The following is a 16,876-nucleotide window of genomic DNA, read 5'->3' on the forward strand; positions in this document are numbered from 1 at the left end:
TTTCCTAAGTCCGCCCCTGTTAACGACCTACCCTTAACAATCATAGACAGGTTTCAGGTATCACAGGAGACAATCCACCCCTTAATGACAATCCCCCCTTTAACGACCGACCCCTAGAACCATAGACAGGTTCAGATATTACAGGCTAACGATGGAACTAACGACCCATTCATCGGTTTCCATTGCATGTTTCCAAGCGATACAAGGCGTTGTCTATATAAGACTCAAACTCACTGCGGATCCAGACATTTGAAATGAGAAAGCGTCCTGGAGAGGTGGCGAAACGTCTTCAAATCTTGAAAACCAAGTCCAGTGGATAGTTTTTCTCCAGCAACATATGGAATGAAGATGTCCTGTCTTCTGTTTTCTTCCTTCTCAGCAGCCCTCTTCTTGTTGTTTTTTTTTAAAAAGCCCGTCTGGGATAACCACAGTTCTTCTGGGATGTCCTAATGTGTCCCTGTTCTCTCATTCTCCCTCTGTTGGTGGTGGGAATGATTTCTTCTTGTGTCTGGAGGGTTTTGTTGAAGAATTTGTGTTCCAGTGGGTGGTGTAAGTCAAAACAGAAGTATTGGTTGGTGTGTGTGGGTTGAGTTGTCTGTCTTCCATGATGTGAACCACGGAATCCAGGAAGGCAAGGCCTCTTTCCCATCTTCCCAGTTGAACTTGATGTTTCTTTCCACTGTGTTGATGTGGTCTGTGAACATGTAGATATAGTTGATCTTTATTTTGATCCATGTGTCATCCACTTATCTGAACCCTGACTGAGTTTTGTTTCCATGTATGAGTGTAGAGTTTTACTTTCCACTTATTCCATGTATCACTTCACCACTACGCGAGACAGAGAAGAGCCCATTACGCATCCATGCCTCAGCTTGTAGAAATCTTGGTTGAATTGGGAGAAAGTGGTGGTGAGGCACAAGTTCAGGAGAGAACAGGTGTGGTCAGGTTGGCCCTACCTGGCAGAGATTGGTCTTGAGGTAAACGTATCTTTGCTGTGAAGATTGTTTCTTTGGTGGAGATGAAAGTGAAAAGAGATGGGACATCATAGGAGACCATGGTCTCACCCGTCTCCAGTGTCAGGACAAGATTCTTATTAGGCTCTTACATAGCTCTTATACAGCACAGTACTGTACACGAGCCTCGGATTGTACGCTATTTCTGATATTTTGAATTGAAAAAACTTCCTTGATAGGAAGTGAAACGCCTTTAAACTTGGAAAAAAAGTCAAGTGGATTTTTTTTTTTTTTTTTTACTTTTTTGGAATGACTATGACCTGGATGACTGAGAATCTTCAGCAGCAAAAATGCTAGCCTTTGACTAGCAATTTTTTCGGGTGGGTGAGGGTGTGTAGCAGGAGCATAACTGCATTGCCTTTGCTTTGCTAAACAGGTAATAGTGTTGCACTGATGTCATGTTGTGTCATCTGTTTGATATGTGTGTATATATGAAGAACTGCATACTACTTGGATGTAAGATAATTGCCATCATGACTTTATCAAGCTGCTGCCTACCTTTGTGAAGCAGGAAAAAGACTAATACAAAGTGAATCCAGTATTTTGGCTCTCAAAATGGTATCAGTGCACTATTTGTTGGTACTCGCCGATATCAATACAACCATTTTAGTGCTGGACTGGGGCCCCGCCCGATATTGGTATCGGTGCAACACTAGTAATAGTGGTGACACACTGTAAAATATTGTTGTTGTGACATGAAAAAAACTGCTGACAGTGCGTGAACAATAGATATTAAGATTATAAAAAACGGATATGTATATTTAATATATTTTATTAATTTTGGGTGAATTAAATACTTTGGTTTAACAAGCATTAAGTACTTGAGGGAAAGAGAAATCCAGCCAGCTTTAGCAAATAGAAAAGAGTTCGACTGACTTCCACAATAAAATAACTGAAACAATTTTTTGCCGTATAAACAGGCTCAGAGTATTAGATGGTAAACTCTGCCTAGTAACAGAGCAGTGTGTCTGTTTACGGTTGTGTTTTCAGAAAAAAAGCTTATTTCACACTGAAGAAAGGAGTAGAAATGGGGCGGGGGTGTCAGACATCTTGTCTAGAAGTAACAGCATGTTAAACACACACAGCTAAAAAAAAGTGAGACAAAAGCACAGCTACGGGTGTGAGCTGCACAGACTCTTGTTCAGATTCGCTTTTTCCCTAAAGGTTCTGCTCAGGTTGAAGGACTGCATCTCATTTTTAGCTCTTCTACTAAAGAAAGAACTGGGTTTCATTGAAAATTATGAAAAAAAACATAAATGGAATAAAAAGAAAACAAAATATATTCTGTAAATGAAAATCGCAAAATTATAATTAGACTTTAAAAACTTTTTAATGAAAAAAAAAAGGTTTGAGTGTAACCTTGCAGCTTTCTCTTATTTTATTTTATTTTTTTCAAATTGTATCTCCATATTTTGTTGTTTATGTATTTTTACAAACCTTTGTTAAGATCTCTATTTTTCAGACTGAGCTTCTGGGCTTTGTTTTTGATCAGTTTGTTAGTAAATAAAGACCTTCATGTTTATTTACATTAAGTAGCCTATTGTGGCTAAGCCAGTTAGCATCTCAAAGCAAAGTCTGAATGAGGTAGAGAAGTTCAAGATTCAGATTGAAAGAAGCACAAAGAAACAACATGAATTTTAATAAAGCTGGGATCCAGTCTGATCGTTGTGTTTCACTGAAGAGGAGCTAAAGCTGCTGAGGCGTTCAAATCAGGGGCGGATTTAGGAAATTGCTAGATTTGGTGAAAAGGATATTTATCACAATAATAATTAATGTGCACAAATAAGGAGTAGTTGTATTAACTATACATGTAAATAGTTTTATGGGGCCCCCAGACCCGAGGCAACTGCCTAGTTTTATGTAAGGATAAATCCCCCCCCTGGTTCAGATGTAGCTGCTAAGCTAATAGATGCTGAGGAAACATCCTGATTAATACTGATACCAGTGATAGAAATGATATTATTGTTCTCTACTGCACAAACAGCTTTGTAAAAAGAAAGAAGAAATGACTGCCTGGTTCTGACTTTGATGTTGTGTTTGTTAGGAACAGGATTTTGTTTTCCCTTTAATGTTCCGATAAGATTTTCTAAAGAGGGTTCAATAAATCTCAGAGTTTCTGTAGAGCAGTTGGTTTAATTCATATTGGTCGGTCTTTGAAAATGTTGAGCTATTGCTTTACCGTGAGGCATGGCTAAATGGACGGGCTCTATTCATTGGTCCACATGTGTTTTTCTGGTAGTTCTGTGGTTTTGCCAGCAGATGGAGCCATGCCTGTTCATGGTGCCCAGTGCTGAAAGGCTATTTAGGCTCAAAAAGGACTAAATGCTACCAGGACAGCCTTTTGGTGTTTATAACCTTATTTGCTAAGGATCAGATGTTTTTTAGTCTTTTTGAAGAGGCAGATAAATATGACCATGCTTATTTATTTTCCACCTAAAAAAATATGAAGTTACTGAAAAACATTTGGGCGTCGTTCCTCGGTTTAAAAGGGAACTTACTTAAAGGCTATTTCGGTTTTAGAGATTTCTATTCTTATTTTACTGCAATCAAATGTTTTAATAAGCTGGTAAACACTACCAGGGCTGCAGTAAGCAACAGAATAAACCCAATAAAACTGAAAATCATTGTTGGAAAAGGTCAGCAGCCTTTTCAGCAAACCTTAGAGATTTGCAGAATGTTTTACATAAACATTTTTAAGTAATCAGCAGGATGTTATGACTGTAAGACATTTATGCACTGTTTGGACACAACTACAAGAGGAAAGGTTGACAACATTGTTCAGATTTCTACAATCTGTCCTTTTCCTAGCCGAAAAGACGAGGACCCCATAATTCTTCCCTGGTGGACTCCATGAGAGACAGAGGGCTGATGATGCCACACAAATAAGAATCTCCAGATGTCTTTTTAGAATTAAAACAGTCTCTGATACCATTTACTTTGTTTTTATGAGCCACCACTGAGCAGAAAAACACCCTAAAAACAATCCTGGCTCCTGAGGAAGGAACGCATATCTGTTTGCACTAAATAAGAAACAAAAGGACTGTCAGATGAGGTGAAGCACACAGGAAAACAGACATTTTAGGGAACTGTCAGAAGATTTGGATAAGTAATTCCAAGGTGTTGATTAAGGGCCTGGTCTGTGGAGTGCACCAAATTATCCTCACAAAGAAATGCAATTACAAACTGCTATTTCATTCAACACCTTATCACTCAGTGCCGGATGAGTTGGTGTGTGTGTGTGAGACGTCTGCACATGGCCTTATCTTTCATGAAACAATGTCTTCCTTAATTTGTGCGAATATCTGGTGTTTGTGTGAAGCGTGAGCCGCCCTTGAGACCGGTTTGTGTCACTTTTTGACTCGGCCTTATCTGCTGGCTGTTGTCTCCCTCTGTTTTCTCTGTGAGCGTTGCTGTTTTCCTCGGAGGCAGAGAAAACAGTCTTCACTGAAACGATAACAGCAGCGCTAACACGGTAATCATAACCTGATGAACTCCATGCTTTATGCTGGCAGCTCTCCTCTCTCATTCTCTTTATTTGTCTTTTAATCCTTTCCAGCATCCTGAGCTGAACTGAAACGATCATAACTGGCATGTAATGAATTGTTTTTTCTCTTTGCTTGAATCCCATTTTAAAGGTTTATCCGTATCTCTATTTCATGGCTCTTAGGTCATCGAGCACTGATTAAAACACGATCATCATCAATATTCAGCAGTTCGTTGAACAGGAACTACAGCAACATTTAAAGGTCATAGATACAAGTTTTTTATTAAAACCAGGATTTTTTAAAATAATACACATCCACAGGACCTCTGGAGTGGTGCTGAAATCAAAGAATAGATTTAACTGTGTAGAAATATGCAGTATATCCATTATTTTTTAATAATTTTGACATCTCCAAGAAGCTGAAAAACACGAAAGGATTCACCAATAGTTATAGCAGGGCGATGTCATGATGAGACAGCGCTCACGCATTTTCAGATCCTTGTAGCTTCGTGATAAAGAGTCTCAGATTCAATAAAAGAAGAAACACAATAAGGGAAAACATTGGTCAACCTTTGGAGTCAGTTAGAGAACTGTGCTAAAAGGGCATACACGCATTAATCACTAATAAGAGCAGTTTCAGTTAATAAACGCACACAAACTTTTCTCTGTGAAACTTTTGATCTTTCTATGTTTCGATCAATACGACGATGCTGAGAGCATGAGGTCCTGCTCCTTCTCTGCGCACCTTCCTCTCCACACGCCTACAGGACCAGACATTCATAATAGCCCCTCGAATGGCAGCTGAATGGCAGTCCACTCCCCTGCAAAATCCCCTCCAACTTCCAGCCAACCTTTTGCATATTTTTTTACTCTGACTCCACCCTTTCACTGTATTACAGGGTCTGACCATTTTTGTAAGCGAGAAAGTCCACCTAAAAACTTAGTGCAGTCAGTTCATTAGGATTGTAAAATATGGAATTCTTGTCCAGAGCCCCAGACCTGCAGCATGTTGCCAAAAGGCAGCACTGAAAATCCCAACTGAAAGCTCTCTGCTGCAGCCAGCGTATGGGTGATTTCCTGCTGCCGTTCGTAGTGGAAAGGAAAATTCTGGGCATATTCATAATTCAAACTTCTGAAAGTACGTTAAATATGAATTTAGTCCATACTGTTCTATAAATGATAAGTGTTTTTAATTAAGAGTAATTTTCATGTGAATGTGCTTTACTGGAGACGTCCATGTTTGTCAAAGAACACTACTGCCACCTACTGGTTTGTGACGTCACGGTGCGGTATCGGCTGTTGAACAAGTCCCAGCTGTATCTGGTGTTTGTCACAACGCGCTATTATCCAAGTCATCTTGAAAACATTCTTCTTCCAAATGTTGGCTACATATTACATGTTTTTTCTCTGGCCAGAAGTTCGATGGCAAATCCTCCCTCTTCAAGTTGGCGATCCAACGACCAACCCGTCCGTGGAGGATCAGGAATCAGAAAGGTGGAATAACTCTTTTTTTTTTTTCACTTTTACCCGATGTATTCCAACATCCAGCTGCCATGCACGTGGGCATTGTCAGTTTCACTATAGCTGTGGTGAATTTCAATGGTGAATTCCTCTGGAAATCTTCAATAATCGTTGTTGATTGCAGATGTGTCTAGTAGTTTAGTGTCTAGTAATTTTGCTTGTAAAGCGGGGAGAATGGCGCTAGGCTTACCGCACCGTGACGTCACTGCTGGAAGAGTGCAGGAGGGAGGGGTTACTATGTTAGGACGAAAATGGCCGCTCCCAGACTCGGTGATCGCGACAAAAAATATTGTTTTTATTTGTTTACTGATTAATGCTAAATTCATTAAATCATTGCATACATATTAGTTTTAGATATCAATAATGACCCATTGATTATTCCTTGCTGACCTGACTTCTCCTTTAAGGTTTGAGGTAAAAACTGTAAGTACCAGAAAATACAGTTAATTATTTTTCGACTTTTTTTTAGTTTATTTTGTTATTTATAGACTGTTTCTCCATAGTGTTGTTCATAAAAAAAAAATGTTTTAGTGCAGTAATAATGATGAGAGCTAATGTCTGCTGCTTGCATTGTTGCGCTCACATGTCGGATGTTTTCTCCTTCTGACTCATTCCTGAACAAAGAGCTTTGTAACTGAAAATTATGCTCAGAAAGTATAAAAGGGACAACTTATTTTCCCCTGTGATGCACATTAGTTTAACTAACAAAAGTAAACATCAGTTCTACTGCCTTTAACAGCCTTCTAAATAAAGATAAAGCATTCAATGCTAATTTAAAGGGAGCACATTTTTGGACGGCTCATCAGAGCCACATTTTGTTTTCCTGATCAATCCTGTGGTGTTTTTCACCTTGTCACAAGAATTTGAGTTTAATCCTCTGAGGAAAATATGAACACAGGAAGAGGGGGTCTGGATTACATCTCACACTATAATACGGGATTACACAACATACTGGTTCTACTGTTTCCATGTTTTCTAAGATAAGTCAGACGTATGAGAAGTGGACAGGATGCCAATCCTGCTTTTTAGACCTTCTTTAAACCCATTAGTTGGCTCTGATCAGAACACAGCAGCAGGAGTTGATAAAAACATTTCAGAGTCAAACTGGCACTGAAAAATAAATCCAGTGGTTTTTATTATACTGGGATCAGAACTGGGACTTCTATGATAAAAGGATTATACAATCTCAGTCATTGCTTTAATCTCTCTGTGCTGTAGGAGTAAAGTATGAAGGAATAAAGATGGGAGATCAGAGTTTTTAATATCTGCTTTTTGTTATTCAGAGGTATTTAAGCATGCTATCCGATATCTACATAGAAAAACAATCTAAGACTCTGGAATCTGAAGGCCTTATTTATTCTTTACCAACAAACCAACAACTTAACATCAGATCAGAGCCTCAATGCGATGATAACACCTATCATTAACCGGTTCTTGGTTCGCATGCGGCCCAGTGGTTAAGCTTGGAATCCTGAGGTTCTGAGTTTGATTCCCTCTCCCCAGACTGCCACTCTGGGTCTCTGAGCAAGACCCTTAACCCCCGATTGCTCCCTGGGTGCCCCACGATGGCAGCCCACTGCTCAACAAGGGGATGGGTTAAATGCAGAGGTATATTTCTCCAATGTCAGTTCAATCAAGTTCATTTATCATTTCATTTTCCATCACGCTTATCCCTACCGGGGTCACAAGATGATGATGCCTATCTCCAGCTATCTACCGGTGAAAGGAGGGGGTACACCCTGAAAAGGTTGCCAGTCCATCACAGGGCAAAACAGAGACAAACAGGACACTCATTCACACCTAAGGAGACCTTAGAGAAGCCAATTAACCTAACAGTCATGTTTCTGGACAGTGGGAGGAAGCCGGAGTACCCAGAGAGAACACACTGTGGAACCATATTTTTCTTTGGCCTATTTGTGAGATAAAATGTTTTGAGTGTGCCTGCCTGAAAAGGAGTAAGTTAAGAGAAATCTTGCACCAGCCTCTATGTCGTAATGTTTAAGGTAGGGGGGACAGAAAGCAGATGCATCTGAACTTTAGAAAAGGGTAAAGGGAGGGTCATGAGAGATAAGAGTAAGTTCACACAGCCTCCTTCATGCCATGAAAGGGAGACCTGTTCTGAGTGTTTATCTGGTAAAATGTTTGTCCTTGATGAACTGAAGTGTTTTTTCTTGGGAAGAACCAAATGTTTAAGTGTGAGAAAGATCTTTATGCAGGGGGTGGGTTTGTTCCCCTGTGTTGAATGTGTGTTATTTTGTAAGGTATAAATGTATGTAGATAATAGGGTTGTCAAAAGTATCGATACTCAAAAAAGTATAGATACTGAAATGTTGTATCCGGATACAATACTCGCTTTTTAAAAGTATCGATACAGTGCCACCACCAGTGGCACCTAAGCAGTCATTCATCTAAAGTGTAGAATAGAGGACAATGCACTTTCAGAACACTGTGTGATTGAATAATTCTGTGCACTTTTCAGTTTGAGACTTTTTTTTGTAAGAGGTGCAGCTGCTGAGAATTATTTTTGTTTCTTAATCGGTTTGGCTAGTGTCACTGTTATGTCTGCAAAGCATAGCGAAGGAAGGAACACTTAATTTTAATTTTATAAGTTTTTTATCAAGCTTGCTTAATATTGTGCACAGCATACAACCTCAAAATATTGTTGTTATTGTTTATTGTATTTATTTATTGTATTTTATTTATTAATGAAGTCTTTGTTTTTATCCTTGTGGTATCGAAAATGGTATCGAATATTTTCCTTAGTATCGGTATCGAGTTGAAAAGTTTAGTATCTTGACAACCCTAGTAGATAAATGCCTCAGTCAGACAGCTCTATCTCTCTGTCCAAGGACATTAAATAATTTAACATTATTTCTCTTAAGAAATGTTTCTGCCTCAGCTTCCTAACTGCACAACAAGCATGCTCAAGGAGAACATGCAAACTCAATGCAGAAAGACCCTGGGCCGGGAATCAAACCCAGAACCTTCTGGCTGCAAGGCACCAGTGCCATCTACTGCAACACTGAGGAGCCAAATTATTATGAAGCTTTTTACAAATCAGATAGTCCTGGAACACCGATGTCAGTGTCACCATCAACAGTGAGGCCAGTTTAGCACCAGCGTGGATTAACAAGGTGCAGGCTGCCTGCTCATAAATTAACACCTCCTAGCTGGACTGAAATGTGCAGCTGAAGCACATGAAAAGAGCTGCAGCTGGAAGACAAAGATTTAGCTGTTCAGTTCAGACAAAGAGAGATGTTTGGAGGTGTCCTGATGAGGATTTCTGAGCAAACCACTTTCTGTAGCTGTCAAACATGGAGGTGGCAGTGTCATACTGGGGGGTTTTTCACTGCCAATGGTGGATTTCACAAAGTGAACGGAATAATAAGTAATAGCCTTCAGTTTAAAGAAATCGGCTAGAATATGGTTAATCAACAGGAGAATAAATATTCTGAAACAAACATCAAAAGTTGACATAAACGTGTACCCCCGCATTTAAATCTTTGCCTGGTTGAATTTAACTAAACGATAAAAAATCAACAAAATATTAAAAGGTATGAAACCCGTTTTCTTTTAAACAATAAATGGACTGTGAAAGTTCTTTTTTTTTTTTTTAAAGGCTTTTGTTGATCCTTGATGGGGATCTTTTGTGCAAGGATGCTAACATTAGCTAACTTTAGCTCCACTTCCAACTCTATTCTTTCAACCAGCAGTTGGTACCTTTTTGGTAAAAGACATGAAAAAAGGAGAGTAAGCAGTTTATTCAGTTGAACTTCCACCTAGGCTCCATTTTAAAGACAATTTTACAGTGTATTAGTACCAGGTTACAACTTATTTAAACATCCAGTTTGGTTATACTATTCATGATCATAAGTCTATGTAAACCTCCCACTGCAGTTATAAATCTGGATAATGAGGGAATTATTAAAACCTAAAAGGCAGATGTTAGTATCATAGAAGAAGGACGATGAATCAAGGGACAGCAAGAAAAACAAACTAATTTAATTTCATAATTGGATATCCTTCATTTAGCCCCTAAACATGGGTTAAGATAAATTCTGTGTATTCAGCAAGATTGGAAAGTAATAGAAAAAAATCTTACACGTCTGTTTGTGAAAGAGAGGGAAGCCGATTGATTTGCAGGAGCCATTACCGTACAAACAATAATTAGCCTGCGTGTGAACAATTGCTCTTCTGTTCCCTAATTACTGACTTACAACCAGGAGATTAACAACGCTTAAACAAAAAGCAATTAAGAAGAAAACAATTATGACTTTTTTTTTTTACCCTTAAAGCAATTTCTTCTCCACAGATGTGTTTTCTTTGCCTGTAGGCATCATGCAGTTAGTGCATGCTCGGTTGGTGAAGGTGGGATGTTCAGGCTGACACGTGATGTTCCCCAGAAGCTAAATCCAAAATATATTAGCATTGAGAACAGCACAAGAACAGGGAGCCCTGCTTATCAGGCGCTAAGCTATTCCAGTTTATCACAGGAATGGTGCTGAGAGGATCTGAGGCATAAATGAATTATTAGCAGCTGTGGAGGGGCCCGGGCTCTGCTCTGAATCAGGGCAACATGATGCCTCTGGAAAGACAGCAGCAGCTTTAAAACAGTGTGTCTGGATATTTTCTGAATTGCTGGACAACATTGACACCCGGGGCTCTAATAATTCATGCCAGTAAGTTGTCCTGCTGAGGGGTGCAGGAATAACACAGAAATGTTGATTAGAGCGATTTTTTGAAGGTTGCACTGAGAATGTTATGTCGCTTTAGCAGCTCCAGAGAGGTGAAAAGCTGCCATTAAATGAGCCACACAGAGCCAGCTCCATGCTGTAGCAACGAGGATCAGTTCATTCCCTGCAGTAGACATGCATAGGAAGGGAGATCAGTTTGGAAAACACTCTCATGGAGGAGTCAAGCCAAGAGCTAACAGCTGTTCAGACATGTGTAAAATATCTATAAAACCTCTAAGTTTTACAGACCCGCTTTAACAAACCCAAAAACACTAAAGTTCCTACTAGGGTTGTAAAAAAATAATCTACTTAAAATCAACTGTTATAGCTCAAAGGAAAAGTCCGGTCAGGAAGGAATAATCAATGGATAATTTTTTTATACATAAAACTAATATGTTCATGGTGATTTAATGAATTTACCGTTAATCAGTAAATAAACAACAAAACAATAAATTACGTTGTGATCACTGAGTCTGGGAGCGGCCATTTTTGCCCAAATATAGTAACACCTCACTCCGACATCTTCCAGCAGTGACGTCATGGTGCGGTAAGCCTAACGCAGTTCTCCCCAATTTAAATGAAATATCAATGGGTTGCTGATTGCGACACATCTGCAATCAACAACAATTATTGAAGATTTCCAGAGGACTTCACCATTGAAATTCACCAAAGCTATAGTTAAACAATGCCCACGTGCATGGCAGCTGGATGGTGTAATTCATCGGGTAAAAGTGGAAAAAAAAATTGTTATTCCACCTTTCTGAATCCTGATCCTCCACGGATGGGTTGGTCGTTGGATCGCCAACTTGAAGAGGGAGGATTTGCCATCGAACTTCTGGCCAGAGAAAAAACCCGTAATATGTAGCCAACATTTGGAAGAATGTTTTCAATATGACTTGGATAATAGCGCGTTGTGACAAACACCAGATACAGCACTGGGACTTGATCAACAAACAGTTTATGAACTCCTGAAGTTATTGGCTAAATAGTGACCGTATAGTCATGCTGTATGGCGAACCAGCATCTGATTTTGATTTAAGAAGGATGTCATGATAGAAAATTGTAAAGAATCATGCAAAAAATTTCGGTTACACTTTGTATCAATGAACTGTAACATCAGTAAAAGAAATTGGCAAATAGTCTGACAGTATGTCAGAACGAGATTTCCTCCACAGTATTTGATATTATATTGTGACAGTACTACTATATCTTTGGGAACACACAGAACTGGCATGGCCGAGCTGCTCTTTCCAACAGGGGGGGGGGGGTAGGGGGGGGGATGGCTGTCGCTAAAAACTGGGAAATTAAGATCAAACTAATGACCTTCTGTTTGGACAGAAGTTACCATGCCCAGAAAAACAGATAAACGTTTTAGAGTTTGGATGTACAAAACTGCCTACATAGTGGGAAAAAAAAAATGTTAGCTCTAACTATAGGGAAACATGGTTCTACTAACTCCTCCTAACTTGAATATATTTACTTTTAAGGAAGACCTTTAACTCATTTCTTACTGTCCTTTGACCATTAAGCACTACCTTTATAAAGATGTGTTGTGGGGAGTCGAAAGTTGAACCACACAAAACAACTTGAAACTTGTAAGAAATCTATTTAGAATAAAAATTTGGAGTTTGACAGGAAGCCACCAAGAGCTGAGGAGTCAGGTACCTGACTCCAAAGAAAAGCAGGGAAGAACAGTTATGGCTCCTTCAGTCCAGCAGCAAGATGGTGTGACTGAGAACTTGACAGGTTGTGAAGGGGTTTCCATGGTTTAAAGAAAGGGCCATATCCATAAACTCCAGTAAGAACTCATGCAGGAATAATTTAGTTCCAGTAAAAAGAAAACAAAACTGTTTGATCGAGGAACAGAAACTTGGTTAAGTTGTGGGACCAAAATCAGGTCACAGTTGGGGTACAGGTTTGAATTTTCAGTCATGCACAAAAACAAAATTCGAGCACAGGGAGACAGATTAAGACTGACAAATCCAAGAAAAAGGCACAAAGCTGTGGTTTGGAGGCAGAGCAGAGGCCAGGTTGACGTCAAGAGATCCAAAGCCAAAAGGATATTAGACATGGGCAGGGCAGAGCAGGGAAATTCAGAAAGCAAAAAATAGATTTAAAGCAGGAAAGAAGGATGGGAAATAACGCTGGACATTTATTCAGATGATGGCTTTCAATAATCTGGCACTGTTTTTTATTAAGACAGGATGGAATGCATGAGGATGCAGGCAGTGGAGATACAGATGGAAACAATGGATCAATTAGCTTTACGGCAGAGAGGAGTAATGCAAACAGACAAAACCACAACCATGAACAATTTATTATTGTCTTTTTCTTTTTGAGGAATTTAGTTGGTTTTTTTTTGACAAGAAGCTGACAGGGAAGGGGGTATGAGAGAGTGGGAGAGACCACAGGTCAGATTTGAACCCGGGTCACCCATGTCAAGAACTAGGTCTTTTTTCACATTAAATGTTTAACAATTCGGTTAACTTGTTTGGTTTCAACATGACAAAATTACATTTCTATCAAGTGGTGCCCATCTCCAGCAGTCAATAGGTGAAAGCCGGGGTTCAACCTGAAAAGGTTGCATGTCTATCCCAAGGCAACAGAAAGACACAACCATCCTAGCAGTCATGTTTTTAGACTGTGGGAAGAAGTCTGAATATTGGGAGAGAAACTATGGATACATAGAAATAAGCTGTAAATCAAACCCAGGAAGGTCTTGCTATAAGGCAGCAATGCTGCAAACTTTGCTGCCATACACTTTTAAGCAGCACTAAGCAAAATCTTTTTCCACAGAATACCTCAGATAACAACTTGGACAAAACTGTAATTGAGCCACCCTGCCATGCCTGGCTGTGCTCCTTAAAACGAAGTAAAAAAAACAAGTTGCTGAGACTACAGTTAAAAGGCCTAAGCTGTTGGAGACATTTCTGTTTTCTTCTACCATAACATATCAAGCACTTCTAGCTTTCATGTTTTTAGCTCCACAGTTCCTGAACCTGGCTGTCTGTCAGTCACACAGCGAGGCTTAGACAGCGACATCTCTCATCCTGTCCCTTCTGTTGGAGGAGTCTGCGTTCGGAGCATGTAGGCGGCTGGTTCAGCTGTTTGTTTTCACCGAACCGCCGGTGGCTGTTGTGAGATGTTTATAATGACTCATTTTTTGGGGAGCTGCAGGCTTTCTCTGGGGAGAGCCCAATCATATACCTCGTTGCCTCCAGACTCAACTAACCTGCTTCTATTTTGGATCAATAGCTCATTGTGAAGTTTGATGCAACACGTGTCGAAAGCGCTTCTCACCATCCTCCTCTGTCTGCTTGACTATCTCCTCGCTCTCCTTGCTTCCCTCAGGGTTGGCCAGAACCAGGCGCAGCCTGACTGTGACGAAGGGCCTGAGTCCCCTCAGCGTGTAATGAGACGACGTCTGGATCAACTCCTCTGCTGCAAACTCTTGTTGGTTGAACACGTACTGGTACTGAACCTGCAAAAGAAAACGAGCATTTAGTCAGTTTTACGCAGACAAGAACAATGCTAGTGATCCTGGTGGAACAATACCTGGTTTAGAAAGCTTTTAGTTTCAGTTTTAGGTGATGGGCTGCAAGAGAGTCCATAAATAAAAATGTCTCAGTTTGAATTAAAAGAAAAACCGTTTTGGGTGGGAATTAAAGAGTCAAAACATAAAACAGTAAAAAAAAAATGTTTAGAGAAATTATACGAACAGTATGACGCTGTTAACAGTCAGTTATCTTATAATATAACATTCTTTACTCAGACCTAGTTAATGCTAATAAGACATTGAGTTTTTTTAATTGTTTAAAGTCGTAGGGAAATGGTAATCCTTTTCTGCTGAATTCTCCCGTTGCGTATATTAGCTGCAACATATGAATCGAGATGCTATGACCGAAAACATTGGATTGATGGATTACAGTTGATATATGATTGGCCGAATTTAGGTGTTCAGGCTGACATGTAACTAACTGGCCTGCACAAGATAACGGAAAAAAAACACCGTTTAAAGATACAAATTTTCTACATTTTGGGACAATATCGTCTGATAAAGAGTAAATTTATATACATGTTCAGGCCATAATGATTTGTCATTTAAATATAATCTCCCTATGACTTTAAAGTAGAAAACTCTCGTAATATGACTTTAGAAATCTATACTCCAATAGCTCACAAAGTTTTTCTGAAAATTGTTGTGTTTTATGTTTTTTCTTTGCTCTATTTTTAGTTAAATAAAGCTGTTGCAGTGAAAGGAGGTACGATAAACAATGAAATATTTTGTATACTTTTTTCATTTTTAGCTTAACACATTAGTTGTGAGCTTTGAAACTCTACCAGTTCAGAGGATTTAAGCAGCAGGAATGAATGAATAATGAATCAGTGTGTTCATGGTATCCAGCCTTATGGATTTCCCTGATGGCTCTTTTCTGCAGCTTTCATAGTGGTTTTACTGACGTCTTGTAGGCGTTAGCATTGACTTCTACACAATAGCTCAGCTGTGGGAAAGTCAGTGAAAAGTAACAGAATGTGTAAAGATTAACAGTTCAAAAAATGTTGTAGCTTTACTAAGAATCCAGTCAATAATCACACCTCAGACTTTAAGGTAAATTACTTGTTTCAGCTCTACCGTATCTAGTTTAATTTTCACATCTTTGTTTCCATTGTTGTTTCCAAATAACATGAATTTATTTTGGGTTTCAAGGACAGTTTGTTTTTTTCAGACCAGTTTTTTAGCTTATTAATTATCTCTGGTGTGATATCCTCCATGAACTACTCTATGCACTCACCTGTACAGAAAATATGCCTAACTTCAGCAAACAAAATGAACCTGAATACCTGTAAAACCTCACATACATTGCTTTTGTAGAGAATAATTAGCATTGGTTCCAATACTGACTCCTGGGGGACGCCGCAAGCAATGTCCCAGTGCTGTACATCATAACGCTCTCATTTCCTGATTCATGCATTTTGATTCTTGATTTTCTTCTTTTTTTTTAGATCACCAAACAGACCAATTAAAACTTCTTTTTATCTTTTAAATGAAGAACTACCAAAGTGGAGGATCGCTGTGATTTAAATCCATGACTTCCAGGAAGTAGTTTGTGTTTATCAGCCAAGTTTTCAGTCTGCTGATAAAAAAAAAAACCCTACAATGCAGCAATTGAGTTGATCCTTTCCCACTACCATCGTAATCCCAGCCCCTGTAAAGGAGAGCAGAAGACCTTGCTTCTTTGGCCAGACCAACAATTCCCTTTAACGACCCCCCTTCAGAGACATAGAAAGGTATCGGGCATTGCAGGCTAACAAAAGAAGCCAAATGAACCCCATTTGAAAGGGTTGGACCCGTTTGTCTATTTCAATTTGCATGTTTGTTTGTTTTTTTAACAAAAACTGTATAAAACTGCTACTGTATAAAACAGTGTAGAAGGCTTCCAGCCGTACATGTTTGAGCCCTTGCCTCGCAACGCTGCCAGTTCTGTTAGCTCTACGCCTGATGAAGACACAGACGTCCATCCCCGTGAACACTGGGACGCAACTCAATGGGAAAGGAAATTATTCTTATTCCTTAATTGATTGACAGATGACCGTTGATAAAATATTGGCTGAATTTAGGTGTTCAGGCTGACGTATAACTTTCTGGCCTGCATAAGGAAAAGAAGCGACTGCTGCAACAATGCTGTAGTGGAAAATATAATCATGTTATTCACATCGAATCACATAGGGACAGGTCCCTAGTGTCCCTTTGCAAACCTACGCCCATTATGAGGTTTAATGCTTGGGACGGTTTACCGTCAGATTGTAGCTGTGGCACCGCGTCACAGCATAGCCAAACGTCTCCCACTGGACAGTCAGCTGGCGGGCGCGGACATCCACCACGTTGACGTTCTGGGGCCCATGGACGGGATCTGGATTAAGCAGATGGAGAAAAAGACAGTCAGAGGAGAACAGGACCTGATCCACTAATTCCTGAAAAAAAATGCATCCCTTTAATCTGGTTAGACTCTTAAACAAGTGGCTAATCTGGGATCAGAGGGCGATTCTGTTGGCTTAAATGTCTGATATTCAAGTTAGTCTCCTACTTTAATCTAAAGAACCAACGATATCGACTGAGAAGCTTT

At 39.5% G+C, this 16,876-nt stretch overlaps 1 protein-coding gene across 15 annotated transcripts in view; it reads right to left on the bottom strand.

Annotated features, from left to right (window-relative positions):
• The window catches only part of ptprt (protein tyrosine phosphatase receptor type T), a 471,678-nt gene that overhangs the window by 246,984 nt on the left and 207,818 nt on the right, over positions 1–16,876 (bottom strand). For all 15 annotated transcript variants that reach the window (XM_038297556.1, XM_038297553.1, XM_038297554.1 and 12 more), the window contains exons 9-10: positions 16,548–16,663; positions 14,052–14,232 (exon numbers count right to left, since the gene is read on the bottom strand). In XM_038297556.1, the coding sequence (XP_038153484.1) occupies positions 14,052–14,232; positions 16,548–16,663 (297 nt within the window). The remainder of the gene's footprint in view (positions 1–14,051; positions 14,233–16,547; positions 16,664–16,876) is intronic.

The sequence above is a fragment of the Cyprinodon tularosa genome, unplaced genomic scaffold (genome assembly GCF_016077235.1).
Source record: "Cyprinodon tularosa strain WSP-4 unplaced genomic scaffold, ASM1607723v1 ctg390, whole genome shotgun sequence".
In the NCBI taxonomy this organism is placed as follows: domain Eukaryota; kingdom Metazoa; phylum Chordata; class Actinopteri; order Cyprinodontiformes; family Cyprinodontidae; genus Cyprinodon; species Cyprinodon tularosa.